Source organism: Pseudophryne corroboree, chromosome 4 (assembly GCF_028390025.1).
Source record: "Pseudophryne corroboree isolate aPseCor3 chromosome 4, aPseCor3.hap2, whole genome shotgun sequence".
In the NCBI taxonomy this organism is placed as follows: domain Eukaryota; kingdom Metazoa; phylum Chordata; class Amphibia; order Anura; family Myobatrachidae; genus Pseudophryne; species Pseudophryne corroboree.
Window position 1 is genome coordinate 356,201,056 of NC_086447.1, and position 22,208 is coordinate 356,223,263.

Genomic DNA, 22,208 nt, shown 5'->3' on the forward strand with positions numbered 1-22,208 from the left:
TGGGCGTCCACCCCCAGAGCCACGCCGCCGTTCTCCTCACAGAGCCAGAAAAACCGAAGCAAGAAGACGTCTCAGGCGGCAGAAGCCTTCAGCGGCTTCACTGAGGTAACGCACAGCACCGCAGCTGTGTGTCATTGCTCCACACACCTCACACACTCCGGTCACTGTATGGGTGCAGGGCGCAGGGGGGGCGCCCTGGGCAGCAATAATAACACCTCAAAACATGGCAAAAAGATATACACATGTACAGCTGGGCACTGTACATGTATATAAAAGAGCCCCCGCCATTTTTACACAAATTTGAGCGGGACCGAAGCCTGCCGCCGAGGGGGCGAGGCTTCTCCCTCAGCACTCACCAGCGCCATTTTTCTCTCCACAGAACGCTGAGAGGAAGCTCCCCGGACTCTCCCCTGCTTACACATGGTGAAGGGGTGTTTAAAAGAGAGGTTGGGGGGCACATCATTGGCGGATAAGATATTATACAGCGCTGCCTGGGAAAATATTTTGTGTTGGTCTCCAGGGTCATTGCGCTGGGGTGTGTGCTGGCATACTCTCTCTCTGTCTCTCCAAAGGGCCTTAAAGGGGATACTGTCTTCAGAAAAGAGTTTCCCTGTGTGTGTGAAGTGTGTCGGTACGTGTGTGTCGACATGTTTGATGAGGAAGGCTCGCTTAATGTGGAGGGGTAGTGTTTGAATGTCAGGTCGCCGTCGGCAACGCCGACACCGGACTGGGTGGATATGCTGAATGTCTTAAATGCAAATGTGAATTTCCTGCATAAAAGGTTAGACAAGGCTGAAGCTAGGGATCAGTCAAGTAGCCAGACCGTGCCTGCCCCTGTGGCGCCAGGACCTTCAGGGTCTCAAAAGCGCCCCATATCCCAAGTCGCTGTCACGGTCCGGCGGATCGGGTTCCGGGACCAGCGGTACTTACCTGTCCGGACGCTCTGGCGCGGTCCCTCCGGTGGGGGAGCGGGCTGCTGGCGAGGGGCACGACTTGCAGGCATATCTGGGAGGAGAGGTCTCAGAGGCAGCAGCAAACGTTTGTGCAGCTTCCAGCTGCAGAGGTATGGGATGGGAGTTGCTGCCTTGGAAGGATCAGCTAATCTAAAACACTCAGTCACCTGCAAGGTTTGCAAAACCAATGGGAAACAGTCTGCAGGTATAAATCTGGGGATTTCTGGGTAAGAAATCGCCAGTGCAACGTCTCTCACACAGTACTGTGTGTGTGTGTGTGTGTGTGTGTGTGTGTGTGTGTGTGTGTGTGTGTGTGTCAATCTGCGCTCCACAGCCTTGAACCTACAGCATTCTGTTCCAGTTTCTCTGCAAGTTCCTAGAATTCCAGGCTTCTTCACTTCACTGACTGAATCCTCAATTCTCAGCTCCAGCATAATCCTCTCAGAAGTTCTATGAAAAAGACTTTTATCCAGCCTGCCCGGTTTATCCTGTGGAAAGCTACCGACACCGAAACCCAAGCCACAACTCCGGATATTCAAGATCCAAGCCCCGTGACAGTTTGCACTGGCCCAATGGATCCGGAGGGAGCGCAAGGTTCCGGTACGGACCTTCTACAGAGTATCGCTTCTCGTCTCGGGAGTCTGGAGGAGTCCCAGCGTCAGTTGGCGCAATTTTTCAAAGTATATCTACTCGGCAAGATTCCATGCAGGTCGACATCGCCAACATGGCCGCCAGTCGACGAACAGAACCTCAACAAGTTGCGCCTCCTCCAGTGCCGATGGTTGCGTCACCCTCTTCCTTACACTTACCCACGCCCACCAAGTTCGACGGGAACCCGAAGATGTGTTGTGGGTTCTTGAATCAGTGTGAGATTAATTTCTCTCTGCAGCCTTTCAACTTCCCGTCCCAGAAAGCTAAAGTTGCTTATATAGTATCTCTCCTGGCAGGCTCTGCTCTGGACTGGGTGTCACCTCTGTGGGAAAGAGCCGATCCCCTACTTGATAATTACTCTGAATTCCTAGTCTCCTTCCGGAAGATTTTTGACGAACTCGGAAGGACCACATCGGCTTCTATTGAGATAATGCGTCTCCGGCAAGGGAACCGGACCGTCGGTCAGTACGCAGTACAGTTTCAGACCTATGCCTCTGAAAAAAACTAAATAACTGCTTGAAAGCGCCCAAGTAATAGACTATAAAATACCAACATTTCCCTGATATGGCGCGCGGCCGACAACACTAAGGGGTAAATTTACTGAGATTCGTGTTTTCCCGTTTGAGGTCAAAGTTCAATCACGAATGACATCGAAAGTGTAAATATGCAACTTTTTGAATTGATTACGACTAATTTACTAAGCTGCCGTATTCTGCATTTTCGGGTTTTCCGATGTCGATGTCATTCGTTTTTTTAGGCAGTGTTTTACGTGAGTGACTTGTAAAACACTGCCGACTTTAATACAATGAATCTCGGCCGGATCTGAGAGATCCGTGCTGGGCTTCATTGTGCACTTTGTTTAAAAAAATAAATAAAGTTTAAATGTTAAAAAAAAATTGCGTGGGGTCCCCCCTCCTAAGGCAAACCAGCCTCGGGCTCTTTGAGCCGATCCTGGTTGCAGAAATATGGGAAAAAAATGGACAGGGGTTCCCCCATATTTAAGCAACCAGCATCGGGCTCTGCGCCTGGTCCTGGTTCCAAAAATACGGGGGACAAAAAGCGTAGGGGTCCCCCGTATTTTTAAAACCAGCACCGGGCTCCACTAGCTGGACAGATAATGCCACAGCCGGGGGTCACTTTTATACCGTGCCCTGCGGCCGTGGCATCAAATATCCAACTAGTCACCCCTGGCCGGGGTACCCTGGGGGAGTAGGAACCCCTTCAATCAAGGGTCCCCCCCCCAGCCACCCAAGGGCCAGGGGTGAAGCCCGAGGCTGTCCCCCCCATCCAATGGGCTGCGGATGGGGGCTGATAGCCTTTGTTGATAGTTATGAATATTGTTTTTAGTAGCAGTACTACAAGTCCCAGCAAGCCTCCCCCGCAAGCTGGTACTTGGAGAACCACAAGTACCAGCATGCGACGGAAAAACTTGGCCGCTGGTACCTGTAGAACTACTACTAAAAAAATACCCCAAAAATTACAAGACACGCACACCTTGAAAGTAAAGTTTTAATACATCCATCCACACAAACATATACACATACTTACCTTATGTTCACACGCAGGTCGGTCCTCTTGTCCAGTAGAATCCATGGGGTACCTGTTGAAAAAATTATACTCACAAAAACCAGTGTAGATCGGTCCTCTTCAAATCCATTTGTAATCCACGTACTTGAGAAAATAAAAAAACGGAGTCCCGACCACGAACTGAAATGGGCCCCATGTTTTCACATGGGACCCCTTTCCCCGAATGCAAGAAACCCAGTCTGACTTCTGTCTAAGTGGGTTTCTTCAGCCAATCAGGGAGCGCCACGTTGTAGCACCCTCCGGATCGGCTGTGTGCTCCTGTACTGACTGACAGGCGGCACACGGCAGTGTTACAATGTAGCGCCTATGCGCTACATTGTAACCAATGGTGGGAACTTTGTGGTCAGCGGTGAGGTCACTTTCGGTCAACCGCTGAGCAGAAAGTTCCCACCATTGGTTACAATGGAGCGCATAGGCGCTACATTGTAACACTGCCGTGTGCTGCCTGTCATACAGTACAGGAGCACACAGCCGATCAGGAGGGTGCTACAACGTGGCGCTCCCTGATTGGCTGAAGAAACCCACTTAGACAGAAGTCAGACTGGGTTTCTTGCATTCGGGGAAAGGGGTCCCATGTGAAAACATGGGGCCCCTTTCAGTTCGTGGTTGGGACTCCGTTTTTTTATTTTCTCAAGTACGTGGATTACAAATGGATTTGAAGAGGACCGATCTACACTGGATTTTGTGAGTATAATTTTTTCAACAGGTACCCCATGGATTCTACTGGACAAGAGGACCGACCTGCGTGTGAACATAAGGCAAGTATGTGTATATGTTTGTTTGGATGGATGTATTAAAACTTTACTTTCAAGGTGTGTGTGTCTTGTCATTTTTGGGGTATTTTTTTAGTAGTAGTTCTACAGGTACCAGCGGCCCAGTTTTTCCGCCGCATGCTGGTACTTGTGGTTCTCCAAGTACCAGCTTGCGGGGCAGGCTTGCTGGGACTTGTAGTACTGCTACTAAAAACAATATTCATAACTATCAACAAAGGCTATCAGCCCCCCATCCGCAGCCCATTGGATGGGGGGGACAGCCTCGGGCTTCACCCCTGGCCCTTGGGTGGCTGGGGGGGGGGCCCTTGATTGAAGGGGTCCCCACTCCCCCAGGGTACCCCGGCCAGGGGTGACTAGTTGGATATTTGATGCCACGGCCGCAAGGCACTGTATAAAAGTGACCCCCGGCTGTGGCATTATCTGTCCAGCTAGTGGAGCCCGGTGCTGGTTTCAAAAATACGGGGGACCCCTACTCTTTTTGCCCCCCGTATTTTTGGAACCAGGACCAGGCGCAGAGCCCGATGCTGGTTGCTTAAATATGGGGGAACCCCTGTCCATTTCTTTCCCATATTTCTGCAACCAGGATCGGCTCAAAGAGCCCGAGGCTGGTTTGCCTTAGGAGGGGGGACCCCACGCAATTTTTTTTCCAAAAATTTAGAACATTTCCCCCCCCTTCCCACTGAAAAACATGCATGGATCTCATGGATCCGTGCATGCCTATACAAACACGGGATAAAAAAGCAGGTCTGTTTTTTTTTAGCACTTTTTCACGATTTGTATTTTATCACGGCAGTGTTTGGCTATTGTCGGCAGTGTTTGTGTTTTGCACTTTTTAGTAAATTCCCGATTTCTAGCAAATTGCAGGCGTATTTGACCGATGGTGTATTGATTTGTGATTTTTTCCTAGGACTTCCAAAATATTACGAATGCCCTCATCACTGCCATGATTATTGCTTAGTAAATTACCGAGATGACACTTTGATGAAAAAATGGCATCTCGGTCAAAATCGGGACCTTAGTAAATATACCCCTAAGTTTGTGTTATATAGAGATTGCAAAAAACAGGGAAACGGCTGCGCAGTGTATCAGGGAAAAAAATTAAAAGAGCCGACGTTTTGTTTAAAAATTAACACAATTTATTACCCATGAATACTAAATAAAAATATGCTTTTCATAAAACTAGTAATTTAAAAGTTGGTAGTATGTATAACTGTATAATGAAACACACCTTGATGAATATAGGTATCGTAAGAAATTTAGGAGCAGCTTATATAAGGAGAGTTGTTGAAGATCCGTAATTACTCACAAGGTTTTCACTTGTGGATTCATTTGTATAGATGATAAATGAAAAACGGTCCCAAATAGTGCACAATGTGCCCGTCACAAAGCTGTGTTGCTGTAATGTATACCTCTCCTGTGGGCTGGTCCGAGACCGGGCGTCCCCGGTTCTTGATCCTGCGTTGCCCGTTCGGTGAAAAAGTCACGTGATATGTGACGAAACGCGTTAGGACCCCGCCTCATCATCCACCTTGATCCAGGTATCCACACCAGCAGCTCTCTGCCAAGATCCAACGGACTTTCATACCGGCACTTCAGTTCCCGCAAGCCGCACACACCAGCACGCGGCTCCTATCAGCTACATCCGTCTCACGTACTACATCAGCCCAGCGGCTTTTACCATCTCCTTGCTGCATAGCACGAGTGGGCAACGCAGGATCAAGAACCGGGGATGCCCGGTCTCGGACCAGCCCACAGGAGAGGTATACATTACAGCAACACAGCTTTGTGACGGGCACATTGTGCACTATTTGGGACCGTTTTTCATTTATCATCTATACAAATGAATCCACAAGTGAAAACCTTGTGAGTAATTACGGATTTTCAACAAGTCTCCTTATATAAGCTGCTCCTAAATTACTTACGATACCTATATTCATCAAGGTGTGTTTCATTATACAGTTATACATACTACAAACTTTTAAATTACTAGTTTTATGAAAAGCATATTTTTATTCAGTATTCATGGTTAATAAATTGTGTTAATTTTTAAACAAAACGTCGGCTCTTTTCATTTTTTTCCCTGATACACTGCGCAGCCGTTTCCCTGTTTTTTGCTATGCCTCTGAACCCCGGTGGAACGAGGAAGCATTAGTAGCCGCCTTCTGGAGTGGTCTAGCAGAGAAAATTAAGGATGAACTGGCTACTAGGGATTTACCCCCCAAGTTGGACGATCTGAATTCCCTGTGTACCAAGGTAGATCTGCGCTTCCGAGAGCGACAATTGGAAAAGAATCGAGGGGAACGTCCGAGATTCCGTCCTCTGCCACCTCCTACCTCTCCACCTGAGGTGACTCAAGACGAGCCTATGCAAGTTAATAGGGCTCGCCTCACGCCTGAGGAACGTCAAAGGAGACGCAGGGAGAACTTGTGTCTGTATTGCGGAGCTTCCGGCCACTTGGTGGCTTCCTGCACTCAGCGTACGGGAAACTAGACCTCCTAACCAGCCGTGGAGACACTAGGTTAGGAGTGTTGAATTTGTCTCCATCTCACTCTGAACCAGCCTTTGAAGTTACCTTGACCTTGCCGCAGGGTCCTAAAAATTTCCATTCTCTTCTAGATTCGGGAGCCGCTGGGAATTTCGTCACAGCAGATGTGGTGCAGCAATTTCAGATACCTACAGTCAAGCTTCCTTGTCCGATTTCTCATTCCGCTGTGGACGGTAGCAGAATATCCAGTGGAATTGTCACCCAACAGACTCTCCCTCTTCAGTTATGTGTAGGAGCACTCCATAAGGAGTTACTTAATTTCTTAGTTATTCCAAAGGCTACTCATGATATTGTTTTAGGGCTTCCTTGGCTCCAGAGGCACAACCCAAGAATTAATTGGGAAAATATGCAAGTTTTGGCTTGGGGAGAGACCTGTTCCCGTTCCTGTCTTCCTTGTATCAAACCTCTGAATAAATGCAACCTGGAATCTCATCCTCTAATTCCGCCTCAATATTCTTCTTATTCCGATGTCTTTAGCAAGCAAGCAGCAGAGGTTCTTCCTCCTCACAGATCCTGGGACTGTCCTATTGATCTTCTACCTGGGAAAACACCTCCTAGGGGGCGAGTATACCCTCTCTCGGCTCCTGAGACAGAATCCATGTCGGAGTACATTAAGGAAAATCTGGCCAGAGGGTTCATCCGGCCTTCCACGTCCCTGGCCGGTGCAGGTTTTTCTTTGTACAGAAAAAAGATGGAGGTCTTCGCCCTTGCATCGATTACCGGGGTTTAAATGAAATAACAATCAAAAATCGTTACCCATTACCCTTGATCTCGAAGCTTTTTGATCGAGTTAAGGGTGCTTCAATCTTCTCCAAATTAGATCTCAGAGGAGCATATAATCTGATCCGGATTAGAGAGGGTGATGAGTGGAAAATGGCCTTTAACACTCGAGATGGGCATTTCGAGTATCAAGTAATGCCCTTCGGCCTTAGTAATGCGCCAGCTGTTTTCCAGAACTTTGTGAATGAAATCTTCAGAGATCTACTGTATAAATCGGTCGTAGTATACCTAGATGACATCTTGATTTTCTCGTCCTCTATGAAAGACCATCGTTTGCAAGTTCAAGAGGTGCTTAAGAGACTGCGGCAACACCACTTATACTGCAAGCTTGAAAAATGTGTTTTCGAACAGCCTTCTATGCCTTTCCTGGGGTACATAATTTCAGGCTCTGGGTTGGAGATGGACCCAGCCAAGGTACAAGCGATCCTCAATTGGCCCAAACCCAACACTCTTAAATCTATACAGCGATTCTTGGGCTTTGCAAACTTCTATTGAAGATTTATCAAGGGATTCTCTGCTATAGTGGCTCCTATCACCGCTCTTACCCGGAAGGAGGCTAATCCTAGGGAATGGTTACCAGCGGCTGAAGCAGCGTTCCTACACTTGAAACAGGCCTTCACTACGGCTCCGGTTCTAAGGCAACCTGATACCAACAAAGCCTTTGTATTGAAGGTTGACGCTTCTGCCGACGCTGTGGGAGCAGTCCTCTCCCAGAGGTCGGAGGATAACAAGTTGCATCCATGCGGATTCTTTTCCAAAAAATTTCTTCCAGCGGAGAGGAATTATACTATAGGGGAGCAAGAACTTTTGGCCGTAAAGTTAGCTCTAGAAGAGTGGCGATATCTCTTGGAGGGAGCCAAATTCCCCATCTCTATTTTCACTGATCATAAGAACTTAATCTTCCTCAGGAATATCCAGTGTCTGAACCCTCGCTTAGCTCGGTGGGCTATGTTCTTCACCAGATTCAACTTTGTTCTTACTTTTAGACCCGGGGCTCAAAACCAAAAAGCAGATGCTCTCTCCCGGTCCTACTCCTCAGATGACTCTAAGGACTCACCTCCTCCTCAGCCGTTATTAGAGACTCGAAATTTTGCTTCGACTAAGATTCATCCCCCAGTGGGGAGGGCGTTCGTTCCTCTCTCTCTCTGGAAGAGGTTGTTATCCTGGGCTCATTCTTCATGGTTTTCCGGTCATGCTGGAGTCCACAAGACGACAGAATTTATTCAGCGCTCTTATTGGTGGCCTTCTTTAAAGTCTGATGTCTCTACCTTCATTGCCTCCTGTACCAAATGTGCACAACACAAGATCCTTCGACAACGTCCCGTTGGGCAATTGTCTCCGTTAGCTGTTCTCAAGTTTCCTTGGACACATCTTTCTATGGACTTTGTCACAGTACACAACCATTTGGGTAGTTGTCGATCGCTTCTCCAAGATAGCTCGATTTGTACCCCTCAAGGGTCTTCCTTCGGCACCTGAATTAGCACAGCTCTTCAACTCAGAAATCTTCAGATTCCATGGTCTGCCAACCGAGATAGTTTCCGATCGCGGAGTTCAGTTCGTGCCCAGGTTTTGGAGAGCTCTCTGCACAGCTTTACAAATTCAACTAAAATTTTCGACAGCGTATCATCCTCAGACCAACGGGAGCACGGAAAGAGTCAACCAGGATTTGGAGACCTTCCTCAGAATTCATGTCTCGTCCTCCCAGGACGACTGGTTCGAACATCTGCCATGGGCAGAATTTGCTCATAACAATTCCTACCACTCTTTCACAGGTCATACTTCCTTCTTCACAGTGTATGGGTTACATCCCCGGGTTCCTCCGTTCTTGGCTCTACCCAATCTGGATCTTCCTGCAGTACAAAAAACTTTTAAGGAACTCTCCAGAATTTGGAAAATAGTTCATCAAAATCTACGAAGACATCCATCCGTTATAAATTCTGGGCGGATAAGAAAAGAAGAATTGCACCTAAACTATCTGTAGGTGATCAAGTTTGGCTCTCAACTCGTAACTTGAGGTTACGTGTTCCATCAATGAAATTTGCTCCTCGCTACATCGGTTCCTTCCCAGTGGAATAGGTGATCAGCCCAGTAACTTACAAACTTAAGTTACCTTCCTATTTAAGAGTCTTCCCAACCTTCCATATCTCGCTTCTAAAACCCCTAATTTTAAACAAGTTCTGCAAAATTCTTCCCCGTTCTCCAAGAGTGGTCACAGACCGCGGGGTCGAATTCGAGGTTAAGAAGGTCCTTGATTCCCGGATGCGACACGGTCGTCTACAATATCTCCTGGACTGGAAGGGGTATGGTCCTGAAGAGCATTCTTGAGAGGATCCATCAAATATACACGCCCCTGCGTTGCTTCACAAGTTTCATGAAGAGAATCCTAGCAAGCCTGGTGGCTGTCCAGTAGCCATCACTAAAAGGGGTGGTAATGTCACGGTCCGGCGGATCGGGTTCCGGGACCAGTGGTACTTACCTGTATGGACGCTCTGGCACGGTCCCTCTGGTGGTGGTGCGTGCTGCGGGCGGGGCACGACTTGCAGGCATATCTGGGAGGAGAGGTCTCAGAGGCAGCAGCAAACGTTTGTGCAGCTTCCAGCTGCATAGGTATGGGATGGGCGTCGCCGCCTTGGAAGGATCAGCTAATCTAAAACACTCAGTCACCTGCAAGGTTTGCAAAACCAATGGGAAACAGTCTGCAGGTATAAATCTGAGGATTTCTGGGTAAGAAATCGCCAGTGCAACGTCTCTCACACAGTACTGTGTGTGTGTGTCAATCTGCGCTCCACAGCCTTGAACCTACAGCATTCTGTTCCAGTTTCTCTGCAAGTTCCTAGAATTCCAGGCTTCTTCACTTCACTGACTGAATCCTCAATTCTCAGCTCCAGCATAATCCTCTCAGAAGTCCTATGAAAAAGACTTTTATCCAGCCTGCCCGGTTTATCCTGTGGAAAGCTACCGGCACCGAAACCCAAGCCACAACTCTGGATATTCAAGATCCAAGCCCCGTGACAGCTGACACAGATACTGACTCTAGTGTCGACTATGAGGATGCAAAATTACAGCCGAAGGTGGCAAAGGGTATTCGATACATGATTATTGCCATAAAAGAGGTTTTGCATATCACTGAGGAACCCCTGTCCCTGACACGAGGGTTCACATAGTATAAAGGCAAAAAGCCTAAGGTCACGTTTCCGTCCTCATTTGAGCTAAGCGAATTGTGCGAAAAGGCTTGGGAGTCTCCGGATAGGAGACTACATGTTCCCAAAAGGATTCTTATGGCGTATCCTTTTCCACAGAAGGATAGGATACAATGGGAATCTTCGCCTAAAGTAGACAAGGCGCTGACACGCTTATCCAAGAAGGTGGCACTGCCTTCTCCGGATACTGCTTCCCTCAAGGATTCTGCTGATCGCAAGCAGGAAATTACCATGAAGCACATTTACACACATTCAGGAACTATCGCTAGACCGACCATGGCGTTGGCCTGGGTTTGTAGTGCTGTCGTGGCATGGGCAGACTACTTATCTACGTAGATTGACACCTTAGATAGGGATACCATTCTAATGACCATTGAGCATATCAGAGATGCTGCCTTGTATATGAGGGATGCTCAGAGAGACATTTGTTTACTAAGCTCCAGAATAAACGCTATGTCTATTTCTGCTAGGCGACTCTTGTGGACCCGACAGTGGACAGGAGACGCCGACTCAAAGCGGCATAAGTCATTGCCTTACAAGGGGGAGGAGTTGTTTGGAGAAGGCCTCTCGGACCTTGTCTCTACTGCTACAGCCGGTAAATTGATTTTTTTACCTTATGTTCCCCCGCAGCATGCTAAGAAGGTACCGCATTATCAAATGCAGTCCTTTCGTTCCAATAAAAGCAAGAAGGTACGAGGATCGTCCTTTGTTGCCAGAGGTAAAGGCAAGGGAAAAAAGCTGCACTCGGCTAGTCCCCAAGAGCAGAAGTCCTCCCCTACTTCCGCAAAGTCCACCGCATGACGCTGGGGCTTTCCGGAGGGGGGGGGGGGGTCAGATCAAGTGGGGCCACGTCTTCGTCTTTTCAGCCACGTCTGGGTTCTCTCACAGGTGGATCCCTGGGCAATAGAGATTGTTTCACAGGAATACAGACTGGAATTCGAAGACATGCCTCCTCGCCGGTTTTTCAAATCGACTCTGCCGGCTTCCCCGTCGGAGAGGGAGCTGGTGTTAGCTGCAATTCACAAATTGTACATTCAACAGGTGATAGTCGAAGTTCCTCATCTCCAGCAAGGAGAGGGTTATTATTCATCCCTGTTTGTGGTACCGAAACCGGACGGTTCGGTCAGACCCATTTTAAATCTGAAATCCCTGAACCTGTACTTGAAGAGTTTCAAGTTCAAAATGGAATCGCTCAGAGCGGTCATCGCCAGCCTGGAGGGAAGGGATTGGATGGTGTCCCTGGACATAAAGGATGCGTACCTTCATGTTCCAATTTTCCCTCCTCACCAGGCGTTCCTGAGATTTGCAGTACAAGACTGTCACTACCAATTTCAGACGTTGTCGTTTGGTCTTTCCATGGCCCCGAGAATTTTCACCAAGGTAATGGCTGAAATGATGGTGCTCCTGCGCAGGCAGGACGTCACAATTATCCTGTACTTGGACGATCTCCTCATAAAGGCGAGATCTCGGGAGAAGTTGCTGGACAGCGTGTCTCTGTCCGTGAAGACGTTGCAGAGGCACGGCTGGATGCTCAATTTACCGAAATCAGAGCTAGTCCCTGCAACGCATCTGACCTTTTTGGGCCTGATTCTAGACACAGACCAAAAAAGAGTTTTTCTTCCAGTGGAGAAGGCTCAGGAGCTCGTAGCTCTGGTCAGGAACCTATTGAAGCCAAAAAAGGTTTCAGTGCATCATTGCACGAGGGTTCTGGGGAAGATGGTGGAAGAAATTTCCAGGGTCTCTGGTCAAGCCTAGAGACTGGTCTCCACATCAATGTCCGGGAGTTAAGGGCCATATTCAACGCCTTACACCAAGCGGAGGGATGGCTTCGGAACAAACCGGTTCTGATTCAGTCAGACAATGTCACGGCAGGATTCTACGCTGGGTGGAAGGCCATGTAAGCGCACTATCAGCAGTGTTCATCCCGGGGGTGGAAAACTGGGAGGAGGACTTCCTCAGCAGGCACGACCTGCATCCAAGAGAGTGGGGACTTCATCAAGAAGTCTTCACACAGATCACGGATCAGTGGGGACTGCCTCAGATAGACATGATGGCGTCCCGCCTCAACAAAAAGCTAAAGAGGTATTGCGCCAGGTCAAGAGGCCCTCAGGCGGTTGCGGTAGATGCTTTGGTGACACCTCGGGTGCTCAGATCGGTCTATGTGTTTCCTCGTCTACCTCTCATACTCAAGGTGTTGAGGATAATAAGAATAAGAAGGGTCAGAGCAATCCTCATTGTTCCAGATTGGCCAAGGAGGACTTGGTATCCGGATCTGCAAGAGTTACTCACAGAAGATCCGTGGCCTCTTCCTCTAAGGCAGGACCTGCTGCAGCAGGGGCCCTGTCTGTTCCAAGACTTACCGCGGCTGCGTTTGACGGCATGGCGGTTGAACGCCGGATCCTAGCGGAAAAAGGGATTCCGGAGGAGGTCATTCCTACCCTGATCAAGGCTAGGAAGGATGTGACGTCGAAACATTATCACCGTATATGGCTAAAATATGTTTCTTGGTGTGAGGCCAGAGCTGCTTCTACGGAGGAGTTCCAGTTGGGCCGTCTGCTTCACTTTCTTCAAACGGGAGTGAATTTGGGCCTAAAATTAGGGTTTATAAAGGTTAAAATTTTGGCCTTATCCATTTTCTTTCAAAGAGAATTGGCTTCTCTTCCTGAAGTACAGACTTTTGTGAAGTGTGTGCTGCATATTCAGCCTCCCTTTGTACCTCTGGTGGTGCCTTGGGACCTTAACGTGGTATTAAGTTTCCTCAAGTCACCTTGGTTTGAACCACTCAAAACAGTGGAGTTGAAATACCTCACTTGGAAAGTGGTCATGTTGTTGGCCTTAGCTTCTGCAAGGCGGGTTTCAGAATTGGCGGCTTTATTATATAAAAGCCCATACCTCATTTTTCACGTGGATAGTGCTGAGTTGAGGACTCGTCCTCAATTTCTGCCCAAGGTGGTCTCATCTTTTCATATGAACCAACCTATTGTCGTGCCTGTGGCTACACGGGACTTGGAGGATTCCGAGTCCCTGGATGTGGTCAGGGCTTTGAAGATTTATGTGACCAGAACAGCTAGGATCAGGAAGACCGAAGCTCTGTTTGTTCTGTATGCGGCCAACAAGGTTGGCGCTCCTGCTTCAAAGCAGACTATTGCTCGTTGGATCTGTAACACAATTCAGCAGGCGCATTCTTCGGCAGGATTGCCATTGCCTAAATCGGTTAAGGCCCTTTCCACTAGGAAGATGGGCTCTTCTTGGGCGGCTGCCCGAGGGGTCTCGGCACTACAACTGTGCCGAGCTGCTACTAGGTCGGGGTCAAAAACCTTTGCAAAGTTCTATAAGTTTGATACCCTGGCTGAGGAGGACCCCCTGTTAGCTCAATCGGTGCTGCAGAGTCATCCGCACTCTCCTGCCCATTTGGGAGCTTTGGTATAATCCCCATGGTCCTTACGGAGTCCCCAGCATCCTCTACGGACTACGAGAAATAGATTTACCGGTAAGTAAAATCTTATTTTTTTTTGCTTTTCAACATTGAAGAAAAACCAATAATTGATACAATTTTCATTAATTAATTAATTTATTTATAGGATGGATGTTTGGAGATCCTCACATTACCACCTTGGATGGACTCAGTTACACTTTCAATGGACTTGGAGAGTTCATCCTTGTTACTGCTTCTGATGCAGGTATCTCCTTCATGCTGCAGGGACGTACAGTGCAGACCGGTGAAGCATTGGCGACTAACTTCCAGGCTTTTGCTGTAAATTACACCTCACCCAGTGCTACTGTTCATGTAAGTGACGATAGACTAATAAAGAAAAATTAGTATATGAATGTTAAACTTGTAAAATAATATGTTTTGTGGGAAGTTAAAGGTATCAGAGAGAACTTGAATTCAGCGAACAAAAATTGTATCTGCACACACACTGTATTTTCTTAATCTACGTTTGAAACACAAGTTCCATCACAGACCCCTATTTAAATTTGTGGTAATTACCATCTATTATGGGGGTGCTACCAACTACAGCTATCATAGATACACAAAAGAAAGAAGGAAAGGGCTGTATTATCGGTGCACATAAGGAAGATTAGATCTGGTTATCACATCTGCAGATGTGATAACCAGATCTAATCTTCCTTATGTGCACCGATAATACAGCCCTTTCCTTCTTTCTTTTGTTGAACTTGAATTCAAAAAGGTAATTTGCAAAATTCTTCTTACACAGTTGTATTTTGTTTTTGTTCAAATAATGATAGGTGATGTGTTTGCTTCAGTAGTTACATATCTGTTATTGCTTGTGGTTTGACCCTTGTGGTTTAAGCCTAGGGTATAAAATAGGAGAAACACTGCTTACTTGTATAGTTTTGTATCTTTCATCGTCTGCTGCTGTTATCCAATCCACTCCAAAGTTCGATTTGCTGTGCATTCATAAATTCTATCTTCAGTTTTCTATTGGAATTCATGGTTATTTGAGTTACTATGGCCTTCCTCTAAGCTTGAACCAGTATGTTTGTTCTCCTCAGACCTCTCTTATTGACTAGGCATTTTTACCCACAGAACTTGGATTGCTGGGACAGCAGGTAGTGTCCCGCTTGGCTGGTCCCATGCTTTGAAAAATCTGCGGGCTGACCGGCTCTGCCCGCTGTGCTTCCAGGATTTGCATTTCAGTTGCTGGAACGCAATCAGGAAATTTTCATCTGCTCCGGCTAGTGGGCACTTCTGGGTGCCATTGGATGGGAGCAGTGATTGAGCCAAAATGTATTACTCTTCCTCCTCCTATGCTGCCGGCTGTCTGCTCTGTCCAGCTATCATATAAGTACACCCTTCAACCTCTAACCACCAGCCATCGGAATTAATCATCGGATGGGCAAGCGGCTTAAAGCTAGTCCTCCCTCCTCCGTGATTGACACCAACTTATGCATTTGAAGTCGCTGCTCCTGGCAATGAGACTTGCACACACAGCCCCCTGCACGATCCACTCCCCCCTAATAGATGTAATAGATGACTCCTGTTGCATCACCATACAGTGCTATTCCAAGGAAGCAGCAGTGATAGCACCAACGACCACATCTGAATGAGCCTCTATATGCATACTGTGTTGCCCTTGACTATACAACGTATGATAAGAATTTTCTCTGTCTCATGCATGGATGTACACTGGTGAAGCGCACATGGATGTACATGTAAACTATCTTTAAATCTAGAGAATGTTGTGAATGAAAATGCCAGGAAATCAACAGTTTCTGAAAAACTCAAACCACCCTATCAGGCACCAACAATCATTCCTCAGTCAAAGTCACATAGATCAAATTTTTACCCATTCTGGTGTTTGTTCTGAGAAACAAATGAACCTCTCTACATGTTTTTAAACAATATTAATAATCTCACCAAGTAGACGAGCTTCTGTCAGAGCCAGTCCAGTTTGATGCTACTTAACAAAGGAGTGCAGAGTCTAATGCAGGTCAAGTCTTTACCAGGGACCTCCACAAGGAGTTTTGGGCTCCACTGCTGACTTAACACAGATTGCGGCCCCCTGGTTAAGCACTGGATGTGAATGGTTAGGTTTGAGTAGGACATCAGCAGGTTAACTGGATTTAAAAGGTGCCAGATGACAGACAAGGATTGAGTCAGAAGTGCAATCCAGGGACAGCCAAGAACTTAACAGTCCAGGTTCTGGCCAGGCATCAAGTAAAAGTGCAACCAGTAAACATGCTGAAATTAATAGGCAACAGGCAAACAAATGTTGTCAAAGAGTCTGAGTCAACAACAATTGTCAGGCAGAAGCAAGGTGTGCAAAGTCAGTATCTTCACGGAAACAAGAACTACTGTATCACCAGCACTGGATACAATATGTTCACTTCCTGCCTTATATACTCAGGCCCAAATGTATTAAGCCTTAACAAGAGATAAAGTGGAGATAGATAAAGGGCCAGATGCATCATCGCTTGGAAAGGGATAAAATGGAGAGTGATAAAGTACCAGCCAACCAACTCCTAACTGTCATTATTCAAACACAGCCTGTGACATGGCAGTTAGGAACTGATTGGCTGGTCATTTATCACTTTTTATCCATCTCTACTTTATCTCTTGTTAAGGCTTAATACATTGGGCCATCAGTGTCAGGATCTGGTGTGTGGGTGTAAGAGCTCTGAGGAGTCTGATTAACAGAGTGTTGGAAACAAGAAGGTCTGATGTAATTCCTTTGCATCAATGAAGATAGTTTTCAGCTGGGACCCTGAACTGTTATAACTGATGTGTTTGGCAGAGACCCAGAGCAGGGACGTGAAGTCTAACCCGCTGATTGTTCTCACCAGGGACCCCCACAAGGAGGTTTAGGCTTCCCTGCACCCGATGAGCAGGTTGCGGCCCCCTGTCTGGGTTACTCGGAGCTAACGCTGGATAAACTGAGGCAGGGCTGAAACTAGGATTTTCGTCACCCGTAGCAAGGCAATAGTTTGTGCCCCCCACACACACAAAAAAAAAAAAGAGTATAACAAACTCTGTCAGACTAAAATATCAGATTACCAGGAATTTGAAAAAAGGGGATACTATTGGACAATATTCCCCTATGTTCCTCAAATGCCCTACAGTATGCGTCACATGCCCCGCCAGTGTGTGTCCCCATACATTGCACTATATCATAACACTTCGTCACTGCACTATATCACTATACCACATCGCCTACACGCTGAACTACATCACTACACTACATGCCCCAATGCACTGCACTACATATCCTATATGTTACACTACATCACTACACTACATCCCCCTATAAGCTACACCAAATCCTCCCATCTGGGAGGCAAAGCGGAGCTTGATACTGCTGAGAGCACAGTGCACTTCTATAGCTTGCACAGTGCACCGCACGCTAGTCGCAACACTGCGTGGCAAAGAAGAGAGTTTAAGACAGTAGCCGGCATAGAAGAGATCCCAGGTACTGGAGCTCACCCGCACAGCATTGGAGCCAGCTGTGGGCAGACAGGTGGGTCAGAGACATTGCCAAGGGTGCTGTCTGCTACCTCACTGCCGGTAAAAAACCCAAAAAACCCTGTTCCTCTGTAACTCCTTGGTGCCCCCTCAAATCCTGCACCCGGGGCGCATGCCCCCTTAGCCCCCCCCTAGTTACGGCCCTGACTGAGGAATGTAGCTTGCAGACTGTGACCCAAAAACTGGAAATAATGGAGATAGATACAGTATCAGACTAGAATTGATGAGGATAGATGCCGGACTGGGACCGATATTAACAGGTATTGGACTGGAACCGATGGTAACTGGTATCGGACTGGAGCCGATGGTAACTGGTATCGGACTGGAGCCGATGGTAACTGGTATCGGACTGGAACCGATGGTAACTGGTATCGGACTGGAACCGATGGTAACTGGTATCGGACTGGAACCGATGGTAACTGGTATCGGACTGGAGCTGATAGTATCTGGTATCGGACTGGAACCGATGGTAACTGGTATTGGACTGGAACCGATGGTAACTGGCATCAGACTGGAAACGATGGTAGCTGGTATCAGACTGGAACTGATGGTAACTGGAAACCAGGGAGGCTTCTAGAAGGATCAGCAGGAACATGGCTCACACACAGAGCTTTGTGACTTGTGGCACTGGCAAACATAACTGGGAAAAGCTGACCCATTTATCCCTACTGGGTGATTGGCATTGGTGGATGCAGTCAGCTGATCTGCAGGCTGACCGGGAATGGACAGATAGTTTAGGGTCGGTAAAACTAAGTATAATGAGGAAAGGGGTAAATGATTTCAAAACGTTAATTATGATTAAAGTTTTTTTATGAGATTGAGGGATGTAGTTAGGAGTTTAATGCTGTCTGTATTATATGGCGGTCATTAATGCATTCTGTAGTATATGGTGGTCACCAAGGGTGGGCTGGACCAGGGTGCCAAATGCCCCTCGAGGCAGTCCCATTTTCATTGCCACGGGGTGGTCGCTGGAACCTACAGACAGCTTTATATGGTATGCTGTCTATATCCAGAGACAGAGGCCGGGAGGCAGTAATCAACCAATAAATTTCCACTAGTACAGTGCACACATGTGACCCCACCACCTATGTACAGGATGCCTCACTCCTGCACTGCCTGCTTTCTCTTTAGCAGGCTGATTTATGTACCCCACATCACAGACTCAGGGCCAGATGTACTAAACCTTGAAAAGTGATGCATTTCACGGTGATAAAGTACCATCCAACCAGTTCCTAACTGCCATTTTTCAAACCCAGCCTGTAACATGGCAGTTATGAGCTGATTGGTTGGTACTTTATCACTGTGAAATGTATCACTTTTCAATATTTAGTACATCTGGCCACAGAAGTGGTGAGAGCACTCAGCAGCAGCACCCACACTTACCACCTGGCAACGAGCATGACACCCACAGAGCATTACACCCCTGTCAATGAGCATTACACCCCTAGAGCATTACACCCTGGCCACGAGCATGACACCCCTGGCATTGAGCATTACATCCAGAGCAGGAAAACCCCTTGCAATTAGCATTACACCCAGAGCATTAAAATCCCTGGCAATGAGCATTACACTCAGCATAAAAACCCCTGGCAATGAGCATTACACCCCTGACAACGAACATGACACCCAGAGCATGAAACCCCTGGCAATGAGCATTACACCCCTGGCAGTGAGCATTACACCCAGAGCATGAAACCCCTGGCAATGAGCATGACACCCAGAGCAATTCCCCCTGGCAACAATCATGACACCTAAAGCATGAAACCCCTGGCAATGAGCGTGACACCCAGAGCATGAAACCCTTGCAATAAGCATTACACCCCTGGCAACAAGCATGAAACCCAGAGCATGAAATGTGTTAAGGGCATTTTGGTTTGTGACATTATGTGTTAGGGGCATTACGGTGTGTGGTATAATGTGTCTGGGCATTACGATGTGGGGCATACTGTGTAAGGGGCATAAATATAAGCAGGAAAAATTACAAATAATGTAAGAGGCAAGAAACAGGATTTTTGTTTTCCTGTGGTGGTCGATGACTGGGCGTGCAGGTTGCAAAATTGGGGTATAAGGTAATCTTTTCCTGCAATGACACGCCCTTTGCAGTGAGGCCATGCCTCTTTTTTTGAGCACACACCCCTAAGGTGCACGCAAATTCCACTAATATGTACTAAGCCTTGGGGAGTGATAAAGCAGAGAGAGATAAAGTACCAGCCAATCAGCTCCTAAGTGCCATGTTACAGGCTGTGTTTGAACAATGACAGTTAGGAACTGGTTGATTGGTTGGTTGGTACAGTAGTTTATTTCTCTCCACTCTGCAATGCTTAGTACTGTACATCTGCCCTAGGTCAGAAGTTGGTGGTTTGTCAACCGTCTGCAACATGAGATAAAGCTTTTTAACTATAAATAATACATAACGTGCACTGTCCCATATATAAGTCTCCCATCTCCACCTTTTTTGCCTAGTGTGTTGTGACTGGAAAGGTTTTGTTGGTAGCATCCACATGTTTAATATAAACAGTGGTTCATGCTCGTAATTCTCTTTCTAGCAGGTTGTTCCAAATATCCTCTGTAGTTCACTTTATCATACCTCCTTACTGTGCCGATTTTCGTGGGACAGTCCTTTATTTTTGGGACCGCCCCACTGTCCCGAGACACAGTGTCCTGCAGTGTGTGTGTGTGTGTGTGTGTGTGGGGGGGGGGGGGCAGTTGACAGGCTTCCTATCATTAGATGCTCTGCTGTGAATAGACGCTGTGTGATAGTGTCAAAGCCGCACAAGGTGTCCCGCTTTCTGGTTATACAATGTTTGGGGGTATGCTTTATAACAAAGCACTCTCTTTCTAGTATAGCATACGTACTTCTGATCTCTGGAAAGCATTTTACTGCTTACTGTAGGTACAACTACAACCAAAGTCTATGGCTTGTAGTACTGTGGGTTCAGTATGATCTCCTGATGGACGGGATGCCGGTGGTTAGAATACCGACAGTGGTATCCCATCCATCAGAATCCCGACAGCCCCCCAGTAAGCTCCCTAACCCTCCTCTGCCTCATACCTCTACCCTTACCCTCCCTTGTGGGTGCCTAACTCTAACGCTTTCTAAACCTAACCCTCTACACTTGATGCCTAACCCTAACCTCCCCTTCTGACTAACCCTAACTGTCCCTCCCCGGTCCTGCGCCCTAACCCTAACCCCCCTTCTCCTGCCTAAAACTTACCCCCCCTCTCCCAGTAGGACGCCAGTGTGTCCCACTGTCAAGACACTCGGGATACCGGCGGTTGGTATGTAGACGCCGGCTCTCCATCCTCCTTCGGGATCCGGGCGTCGGTATATCGACCGCCGGGATACCGTTCGTCGAGGAGCTGACTGTTTTCCATACTGGTGATAAGCAGAGAGTGGATTTGTAAAAATGCAGTGTCCCTAGTATCAGACCAACTAACTGAACTTTTTTTTTTTTTTAGTTATTGCTGCCCTAGTGGCAAAATGGTGTGTGAACCTCCTAACTTACAGAAAAGTGCATAGTTGGATCATACTTTCATATCATACCCTTTTTTAATTTTCTCTACCTTATGTCTTAATCTTGACCTCACCTTGTCCCAAAATATAACCAACATTTTATCCTACGTTATGGAAACTGCACAATTAACATTTGCAGTTAACACTGAGGTCCTCAATGATATAAAAATTTCCTCCACCTTGGTCAGATACGACTCCATTCTTGGGAGTATACTATAATGTTGTCCAGCAGCATAAGACCTACAGTATGAGGTTAAAAATAGATTATTCATGGTTCATTGGCAATTGTGCCGTGAGACACAAACAGAAGTATCTTATAGGGGTACAGTCCAAAGGGAGTGCTGAAGGCAATCCTCGGCTTAAATGCCTGCATCAAGAAATCTGCTAATGTCAGATCTAAGTTAACAAAAAGTTAAAAATGTACATATATTTGTTGTTGTACTGTTCCATCCAGTGGCTGTGCTGTGTTGTCCATCCAGTGGCTCTCATCTACAGATGTAGCCACGCTCATCATGGTAGCATCTCAGTGCGATCGCGTCTTCTTAGGCCCAACCATGTGCATGTCTTAGATGCGCTAGTGCCCCATTGGCATGAATGGAAGTGGCAAATGCCACAGCTAGACGCACCTAACCACACTGAGGGTGCACGTTTACCACAGATGTATCTCCGATGAGCGTGACTGCATCAGTACTTAAGCCGATGCCCAAGGGCATAGAGGGTTTAAGTCAGGACATCTAAAATAAAAGAACTAATATGTTACATTGGTAAAGAAAAAACATCAATGGGAAAGTTGGCTGCAGAAAAACATAGTATTGCCAATATGCCATTCACCAAAGTAGCAAGGAAAAGTGAAGGCCATGACCTTTATTTATGAGTTGTGGTTCTGCAACTGTCGGTGAGGCATGTTCTTCTGTCTCTTATGATGATGTAAGCCCTTCTCACTCTAGAGATGTCAAAAAATGAAAAGTACTAAGGCACTGGACCAACTGTGTGCTTAGAAACATCACAAATCCCTGAGGAGAATCTAAGTGTCCCTTGGTGGAATGTGTGAGCGTGACCTCTCCAGTATTGTACTCAAAGAGGAGCCTCCTTTCACCATTTGTGTGCACTCTGCAAATTTGGGAATGAGCAGCACAAGTCAACATGCTGACAGAAAATGGGGATGCTACTATAGAAGTGCACCTTGATGAGGAGGACATTTGTGTAGTTGGTGCTGATGA

General features: G+C 47.0%; 1 protein-coding gene across 1 annotated transcript in view; it reads left to right on the forward strand.

Annotated features, from left to right (window-relative positions):
• LOC134909538 (mucin-4-like) overlaps window positions 1–22,208 on the forward strand; it is a 278,478-nt gene that overhangs the window by 138,310 nt on the left and 117,960 nt on the right. The window contains exon 11 of the mRNA XM_063916527.1: window positions 14,071–14,276. Coding sequence (XP_063772597.1) covers window positions 14,071–14,276 — 206 coding nt within the window. The remainder of the gene's footprint in view (window positions 1–14,070; window positions 14,277–22,208) is intronic.